Source organism: Myotis lucifugus, unplaced genomic scaffold, assembly GCF_000147115.1.
Source record: "Myotis lucifugus unplaced genomic scaffold, Myoluc2.0 scaffold_291, whole genome shotgun sequence".
Taxonomy (NCBI): Eukaryota; Metazoa; Chordata; class Mammalia; order Chiroptera; family Vespertilionidae; genus Myotis; species Myotis lucifugus.
This window is the reverse complement of record NW_005871339.1, coordinates 383,937-392,764: the sequence shown is the minus strand read 5'-3', so window position 1 is coordinate 392,764 and position 8,828 is coordinate 383,937. Positions and strand designations below refer to the sequence as shown.

General features: G+C 61.2%; 1 protein-coding gene and 1 long non-coding RNA gene across 2 annotated transcripts in view; one reads left to right on the top strand and one right to left on the bottom strand.

The window, feature by feature from the left end:
* The first annotated feature begins 748 nt into the window (after positions 1–748).
* The window catches only part of DNMT3L (DNA methyltransferase 3 like), a 13,444-nt gene continuing 5,364 nt past the window's right edge, over positions 749–8,828 (top strand). Inside the window, 9 exon segments of the mRNA XM_006099910.3 lie at positions 749–975; positions 1,302–1,346; positions 2,355–2,434; positions 2,511–2,623; positions 3,442–3,613; positions 5,700–5,787; positions 6,792–6,880; positions 7,664–7,739; positions 8,237–8,376. Of these exon segments, the coding sequence (XP_006099972.1) occupies positions 870–975; positions 1,302–1,346; positions 2,355–2,434; positions 2,511–2,623; positions 3,442–3,613; positions 5,700–5,787; positions 6,792–6,880; positions 7,664–7,739; positions 8,237–8,376 (909 nt within the window). The 5' untranslated portion in view covers positions 749–869.
* On the bottom strand, positions 1,421–8,600 carry LOC111828178. Its single transcript, XR_002831962.1, has 3 exons — positions 8,245–8,600; positions 6,848–7,056; positions 1,421–2,044 (listed from the first exon to the last, which is right to left on the bottom strand). It is a non-coding gene; the product is annotated as an uncharacterized LOC111828178 (long non-coding RNA).

The following is an 8,828-nucleotide window of genomic DNA, read 5'->3' as shown; positions in this document are numbered from 1 at the left end:
CACCCAACTCCATACTTGGCTTAGCATCCCTTTACTGAACCCCCTCACCCTGCCCCCAAGCCCCTTCCCTCCCACTGAGCACTTAACCCCACCCCACCTCTCCTCCCCCTCCTCCCTTCCGGAACGTTCTATCCCACCCACCCATATAAGCTGCCTGCAGGAGCTCCTCACCCTTTCACCCAACACCCCTTCACACAGAAGGTTGCTCACCCCTCCCCCGCACGTCTGGGGGACCCTGCGCCCCCTCCCCTAGTGCTCCTCGGCCCCCACACCCAATGGCCCCCAGGCCTCCCACCTGACCTGTTCCTGCGGGCTCCTGGGAGGCCCCTTCCCCGGTCCCATGGCCCTCTCCTCCCCTGGGACCCTGAGCCGGGAGCGCCTGGACAGCCCGGATCCTGACCCCGCCGGGAAGCTGGAAGAGGAGCCGTGGCAGCCGCCCTGTGAAATCCGTGAGGCCCTTTCTCCTTCTCCCTCGCCTCCTGCCTTGAGGGTCCAGCAGATCTGGGGGACACTTGCGGGCGGGAGCACGGGAGTGGCCGTGGGGCCCACGGCTGCTGGTGGGTGCAGATGGAGGCGGTGGGTGCGGATGGAGGCGGTGGGTGCAGATGGAGTCGGCGGAGCAGACGATGCTGTCGGTCCAGATGAAGGCGGAGGGTGCTGTGGCTGGGGCCGTGGTGGGGAGGGACCTGGCACAGGGGCCACACCAAGCCCTCTCTCCTCGGGGTTGGGAGGGGGGGTAGGTGTCACTGCGGAAGGTGGGTGGGGGCTGAGCTGGGTGCCCTTGCCGGGGGCCAGGGGCTCCAAGGCAGAGGCTGTGGGGCCATTTCCTCCCCCTGCTTGTGCCTGTCCTGTCTCCTGGACGGTGTCCGATGGCAGCTGCCCCAGACATGGACCCCGAGGCGGAGTGCAGCGTGGACATCATCCTGGTGGGCTCCAGTGAGCAGTCGTCCACCCCTTCGCCCGAGCCGCGCAGAGGTGAGGGCTCCTTTGGGTGCTGGACCCATCACTTGGGATGCCAACCCCAGGCCTGGGTTCCAGGCTTCTCGAATATTCACACATAGACCAGATGCTAGGGCAGGGGCAGGAGGGCCCCACCCAGGGGCTCTCCCCACCCTCAAGCTTGGGGGGGAGGGTAACACTGCAGGAAAGGTAGGTAGAGGCCACGGGGTGGGGGTGGGGGTGGGGGTGGGGTCCTCTGGCTCCTGTGGCTTCAGAAGATCAACGTGTGACACTCACTGGTGGCTGTGCTTAAACGACAGGCCGGTAGAAGAAGCAAGGCCCCACTTGACTTTCTTTTCCAGATCTGATTGCATATGAAGTCAAGGGTAACCAGCGAGCCATAGAAGGTGAGTGGTCGCACACGTGCCCACACCCCCAGGTAAAGGGGATGTCAGCCAGCTCCGGACCCGCTGGCTGCAGCCTCACACAGGCCTCCATCCAGGAAGGAGGCAGCGGGCGTAGCTGGTGCCCTGCTGCTCATCTCCCTCCCAGGGCCCCAGCCCCCATGGCTCCTTTTAAGGTACACAGTTCAGTGTCTCACATTCCCAGAGTTGCGCAACCATCACCACTATCTAAGTTTAGGACATTTTATCTCACACACACACCCAAAAAACCCAGCCCCGAGTCATTCCCCATTCCTCCTCAGCTCCCCCTTGCACATTAGACAATCACAAATCTACTTGTTTTCTCTGCGGCTTTGCCTATTCTGGTGTCTTTGCATTTCCATATGCAGTTCAGGAGCAGCTTGTGAACTTTTGTGCGCACACAAAAGCCAGCTGGGATTTCGAGAGGAATGTGTAGATCAGTTTGGGCAGGCGCATCCTTTTAACAGTATTCCGTCCGATCCATGCGTTAGGGTCACTGAAGGAGGAACGCACGAGGCCAAAGGGGTGAGGGATTGTGAACTCATTAGGTCCTCGGGATACCGGATGGGCCGAGCCTTAAAATGGCGCCAGCACCCAGGGACGGGAGTCAGAGGTCCGAAGGCGGGCGGGCTTTTTCTGGGCGGAGAGTTCTCTGGGCGGGTCCAGATCCTTGGAAGGTCCTGGAGGGGAGAGATAATGGTCTTATTAGCAAGTGGAATGTGGTCTTAACAAGTGGAATGTGGTCTAAGCAACAAGGGAATGTCCTTGTGACGGGGCCTAAGGGTCAGGCCCCAGGGAGGGGGGGTGTGTGTCCCTTCAATTATTTGATCAGACTTCACACCGTGGCTTCCCAGTTACCTAGATTTTTCTTCCAACGGCGTTTTGTGGTTCCCGTGTAGGCGCCTTGCACCTCTTTAGTTAAATGTCTCCCCAAGTCTGGGGCTCTGCCTGGTGGTGTCGTAACCCGTTGCCCCTTGGCTGTCCCCTTAGAGCTGTGCATCTGCTGTGGGAGCTTCCAGGTGCGCAGGCAGCACCCCCTGTTCGAGGGTGGGATGTGCTCCCCCTGCAAGGTAAGCCGGGAGCCAAGGGGCGGCTGGGGAGGCCCCTGGGAGCAGAGGAGGCACTGGCTGCTTTGCTCTCTCCAAGGACAAGTTCCGGGACTACTTCTTCCTGTACGATGAGGACGGGTACCAGTCCTACTGCTGCATCTGCTGCGCCGGACAGACGCTGCTCATCTGCGAAAACCCCGACTGCACGCGGTGAGGCGAGGGGTGCCCGGTGGGGCCCGGGTGAAGGCCAAGGACCCTAGGAAATGTCCATCCTTCTCACCCACGCATCTGAGAATGAGGGGGGATCCCCCCACAAAAGGATGACTCTCTCCAAAGCTCTCAATTTCCATCTCACATATTTCATTTGATGTTGAGCCTGGACATATGGGAGGTGGGGCATCAAAAGACTTGTGTTTCCAATTTTTTTTTTTATTATTGTTCTCGCCAAGACGTAGCTGCTCCCCCAATCATGATGGAGGGTGGACACCCTGCACCCTTGGGGGCTGCTGGTCAGGGCGGGAGGAAGGGGGAGACAGGCAGGGGCATGTTCATGCCTCCTTACATGCCAACATGAGCTCCATTCATAGTCCCCTCCCCTTCAGTCCCCCGGGGCTATCCTTGCACTTGCCCCCCCCCCCCCCCAAAGTCCTCCCTCCCCTACTGATGTTGGAAAACCTTAACTGTGTCCCGGGCTCCAGGGTTGGGGGAAGACAGGTGGCTTAGGAGGTTCTCTGAAATCTGTCCTTGCCCATAAACAGCCCACTGTCTTCTGCAGATGGCTTGGTTCCCGTCCCTCTAGGTCCCTAAGAGGGACAGGCCCCCCCCACTCTGGTCCACAGTCTCACCTTCCCACAGTGTGGGTGCAGACGAACAGGGCCAACTTCGTCTTTCCCAGGAGCCCGGGTGTGGCTCCGAGAGCTCGCTCCAAAGCCAGGGGCAGGCTCTCCTCGGCCAGTAGACGGCCCATGGTGTCAGCCGGTGGCCAAAGCAAAGTCGTCTCAGTCACTGTGGCTTCTGTGTGACTCTAGGTGCTACTGCTTCGAGTGCGTGGACACCCTGGTGGGGCCCGGGACCTCGGGGAAAGTTCAGGCCATGAGTAACTGGGTGTGCTTCCTGTGCCTGCCCTCCCCCCGCAACGGGCTGCTGCAGCGCAGGAGGAAGTGGCGGGAGCGGCTGAAGGCCTTCTATGACCAGGATCCGGTAAGGAGCCGCTCACCGGACAGGACGGACCGGTGCCAGGGGCCCCAGCATTGCTGGCTTCCTCTGGCCACTGGTTGCAGAATGCCTACCTGCTCTGGTACAAGGTGACACGGAAGGCGTTTAAGCAAATGTGCTTTCTCTGACAGCAGGTTCCACGAGAGATGGTCTGCTTTCCAGTTACTTTAGCAGGCGGTGGGGCTGTGCCGAGCCTGGGAATCGGGTGTTCGTAGCAGGCAGGAGAGGAGCACAAATGCCTGGACAGCTGGCTGGACCGCGGCCTCTCGAGGGCTGAAGGTCACAGCCAGGAGCCAGGATCTAGGCAGGAGCAGTGGGCTCATCACAGTGGGATGAACTGTGACCCCAAAAAACACATCCAGGTGCTGACCCTGGTGCCTGTGACGGTGACTTGTTTTGCAAATAGGGTCCTTGCAAATGCAATTGAGTTAAGGATCTATGTCTCCTGTTAGGGTGGGTCTGGAATGCAGTGAGTGTCATAGAGAGAAAGGAGAGGAGACTGGGCAGCCGTGTGGCTCTGGGGAGAGAGGTTGGAGTGTGGTCTACACGCCCAGGCCCCAGGGACTGCCAGCCCCTCAGGACGCTGGGGAGAGGCCTGGGTCAGAGCCCCCCTCAGACTCCGAGCGGGAACCAGTGCTGCTGACACGTTGATTAGACTTCGGCCTCCTGAGTAAATTCGTGGCCACACAGTTTATTCCCATTTGTTGTGGTTGTGCTGGAAAACTAAGACAGGAGGGCGAGGGAGGGTGCTTGGCGATGCAGCAGTGGACAGTAGGGGCCCACAGCCAGAACCGGTTCTGGGGACTTGCGCACAGAATTGCCGGGCCCACCCATAGGGAGCACAGGCGGGCGTGCCGTCCCACCCTCTCCCTGGCACGGGCTGGGGGCATGTGCGCATTTACCACAACCTTTGCAGGTGTCTTTATGGTGCTTTTTGGAGAACAGGCACTTGTACTCCTCATAGAACCTCCTTAGGGCCATCTAGTGGCAGAAACCGTCCATCTCAGCGTCGGACGACCCAGGCTTGCAAATTGCAGGAGGACTTTCCACTTTGCAAGAACATGAAGTTGACATTTGGAAACGTCCTTACGCCAGCCCAGTGCCAGGCGCAGGGGGCAGCAGCTCTGCGCCTGCAGTGCAGCCGGGGACCAGGACACGCGTCCCACAGCGTCCGTCAGTCACAGCTGCCCCTGTGCCCGATGGCCCACCTAGTGGCAGAAACTGTCCACCTCAGTGTGGGACGACCAGGCTTGCAAGTTGCAGGAGGACTTTCACTTTGCAGGAAAATGCCCACACTCCTCGGGGCGTGGGCACACCTGCCCTGCCCAGACTCCCCTGCCCATTCACTCGCTGCCTGTGTGGTGCTGTCCTGTCTGCGTGCGCCCAGGCAGGCCCTTCCTCGTGTGGCTCGGGTTCCCCTGCCAGCCTCCCACACAGGCAGACCCCCGCTCAGGCCTGGTCTCGACAGTGGGCGGCTTGATTCCTTGCTTGCAGGAGGCCAGGTTCCCCCCACGTGCACCTCCTGGGGGCAGGGATCGCTGGGGGGGCTTGTTTGCCAAATGGATCAACAGTCTCCCCGGGCGTCCCGGGAGGGGAGGGCAGGACAGGCATCATCCTTTGTCTCTGGTGTGGCTTCTGGCTTCTTTGTGGCTGAGCACAGGGCACAGGTCTCGGTCCTCGGCCTGGGAGGGACGTTCAGGGTGCTCGGTGGCTTGGGGCTGCACTCAGAGCCCACACAGGGAAGGAGAGGAATGGGGTGGAATAAGTTGCGTGTATTCAGAAGCCCCCGATGTGAGGCTCACCCCAAGAAATGCACAGGGCGTGTCCCCCGCAGAACTGTCTTCCTCACACTCAGGAAGGCCACACCTTATTTCCTTTCTAGCGATGGTCTGGGGAGGGTTCAGGGCAGGAGGCGTGGCCTGGGGGTGCACAGTGAGGTCAGGGCGGGCCAGCCCCTGGGCAGGGGTGCCCCAGGTGTGCCTCTGCTCAGGGGGCCGCTCTGCTGGCCAGAAAGGAGCCTCCCTGTGATTCACGGGCCCAGAGCGTCGTCTTTTCTTTTTTTAATAAATAGGAGAGTCCCCTTGAGATGTATAAAACGGTGCCTGTGTGGAAGAGAGAGCCGGTCCGCGTGCTGTCCCTTTTTGGGGACATCAGGAAAGGTGAGTGCGGTGATGCACCTGCCTGTCCTAGGGGTGTGTGTGTGGGGTTGGGGGGTAAGGGGGTTGTTAGAGTGTTCCCAGTGTCCCACTTGCTGAGCACCTGGGGCAACTCCAGGGCTGAGGCTCCCTTTGGGGGGTGGGGAGAGGGTGCAGGAGCCCTGGTGCTCACTCCCTCAGAAGTCGTGCCTTGGAAAGAAAATGCAGACGTTGGCTCTCTGCCCACGGCCACCACACACAAAGTCCACTTCAGAGACCAGCACACCCCTGGCCACCTTGCAGGGCCGCCCGCCCCTCCCGGGGCTCCCAGCACCCTCACTCGCAGTGAGCCGGCAGGCCCCGCACTGCTGCGCTCCAGCCTTGCCCGGGTGTGCTGCCTCTCTGGACCCCCCAGCTGACCGCCCCCTGCTGGTGCCATTGGATATCACAGATTCTTCTGGGCTCTGCAGCCACAAGAGTGAATGCATGGAAATGCATCCTACCTAGGCCCAGGCCAAACAGGCATGGGAACCCGCCCCGAGCAGTGGTCACTGAGACTCAAGCACCGAGTCACGGGCCAGGGGCTGAGACTCAAAGGGCATAACTTACAGCGGAAGGCACCCGGGAGCCAGGCCACGCCCCCTGCCTTCTTCTCCCGCCAGGGACGCATCCCCGAGCCCATTTGTAAGGTCCTTTCCGGGCTCTTCCTGTCCCCCGGCCACAGACTCTCCAGAGCCGGGCCGGGGCTCCAGCAGCCCGCCCACCGCGTCACTCAGCCTGGCCGGGTGCCATCTGGATTTCCTAACCCCGGGTGCGGCCGACATCGCACAATCCGCCTGACTTTCTCGAATCAGTACTCGGGGAGTTTGCTTGCTTCGCTTACAATGCAGCACACCTTCATCCTTAGGCCCTCCTTCGTCCCCATCGTGTCACTAGAAAGATAAAGCTTTTCGGGTCATTTGTGGGCCTTTTGGTTCTGGTTGGGCTCGGAGTCAACATGTTCTGTGCCCTTATTTGTCCCCACCCAGAGCTGACGGGTTTGGGCTTTTTGGAAAGTGTTTCTGGCTCAGGAAAACTGAAATACCTGGACGATGTTACCAACGTGGTCAGGAGGGACGTGAGTACAGCGTGTCCGTCCGAGCGCCAAGAGGGAAGCGGGTGTGCACCGGTCCCGGGTGGGGTGTGGGCAGGGGGATGCGGACACCAGCTCTGGCCCAGCTCTGGCCCCAGCCTGGCCGACGTGAGGGTCTCACAGGAATTGGCACTCGTCCTCACAGTTGCTGGCGGTTCGCTCTGCAATGGGAGAGATGAGAGGGGCATTTTCCTGGCCCCCACACTGGCCACAGCCCAGAGCAGAGCGATGGGCCAAGCCTCCTCTTCAACTTGCTGAAATCCAAGGGGCCAGTCCCGCCACCGGGGATGGTGCTGCCCAGAGAGGGGGCGAATCCCCACCCCCCTCTAAAATGAACCCGGGCCGATTGAAAACATCCCCCAGACAGACATTCCCACCATGAAATGTCTTGGCTCCTTGAAGGCCATCTCCTATGTCCTGGACTGTGGCCTCGGACGAAGTGCCTAACAGCATCCAGCGTGGCTGGAGCCCTTCACAGCCCCTGAGTCCAGGGTCCGTGCACTGACGTTCCCAGGAGCGACCTGCAGGGTGACGCCTGCCATGGGCAGTCACTCGGGCTCCCAGTGACCGGGGAGGGCCAGCCCCTCCTCCAACGATGACAGGCAGCCCCGAAGGTGCCGAGGCCGATAGTGACTGACAGGGTCACTGGTGGGTCTGGCCCGGCGGCTTCACTGCCCGCCTGTGGGTGCCACCGCTGGGCACAGGGGAGCCTGCTGCTGGGACAGGCTGCCCACACTGCACGCGTCCCCCGTGTCCCGTGTCCTGCAGGTGGAAGAGTGGGGCCCGTTCGACCTCGTGTACGGCTGCACACCTCCCCTCCGCCAGCCCTGTGACCACCCTCCGGGTAAGAGCACCCTTTGCCCCAATACCTGGGCCCTCTCATCCCAAACTCACCGCCCCATGGCCCACCAACCCCCCTTTGGGAGGGCGGGAAATTACAAATTGACAGCATTTTATAAAAACAGCTGTATTGAGGGATCACTGATTGATATCCATGAAATGTCCACGTTCAGCAAGTACCATGGGATGTGCTCTGACCTGGGTCCCCTGTGAGGCCATCGCCTCATCCCAGGCCCCTCTGACCCTGTCCTGCCCCTTCCACCTGCAGGCCCTGCCTCCTTTTAACCGCCTCTGCGCCTTAAAGCCGGGCACTGGGTGAGGCTGGGTCAGCACACTGGGTGACAGCCGGCCCTAGCGGGACAGAACTATCCTGGGCAGTAGTGGGCGCCGGGGGCCCAGACCAGCCACGTGGAACGGGTCCTTTCGCAGTCCCCACCCCGCCCTGCCCCTGCGCCCGTGCCCCTGCACCCAGCAGAGCCAGACGCGCCCGATGCCCCCCAGGGTGGTACCTGTTCCAGTTCCACCGCGTCCTGCAGTACGCACGGCCCCGGCCCAGCGGTTCACAGCCCTTCTTCTGGATGTTCGTGGACAACCTGATGCTGACCGAGGACGACCGTGTCATCGCCACACGCTTCCTGGAGGTGCGTGCAGGGGGCGGTCTCTGGATGCCAGCCAGGCCGGGCCTCCTCCAGAACACTCGGCCTGGGTCTAGGGTGGCGGTTTAGGGTCTGACCCCTGAGGCCTCAGGTTTCAGAGTTCACAGGGACCCTGAGGGTCGCCTTGCCATTAGGGCATGACCCCTTCACGGTGGCCTCAGAGGGTGTCCCCTTCACGCTACGCTCAGGATACACCACCGGGCTCTCCACCTGTGCACATGCGCACACACACACGCACACACCACATATACCACTGTATGCGGTGCACAAATGACGGGCACACACTAACATACAATCCCACGCACTCACACACATCCTCCGGGGCACCGACAACTGTGTTTTCTCTCTGTGTATCTGAATCCTGACCTGAGGGCAGCCAGACTCAGGGCCAACTCTGCCCAGGGCCGAGTCCCTCCCCACACACAGGGCAGCCCCTG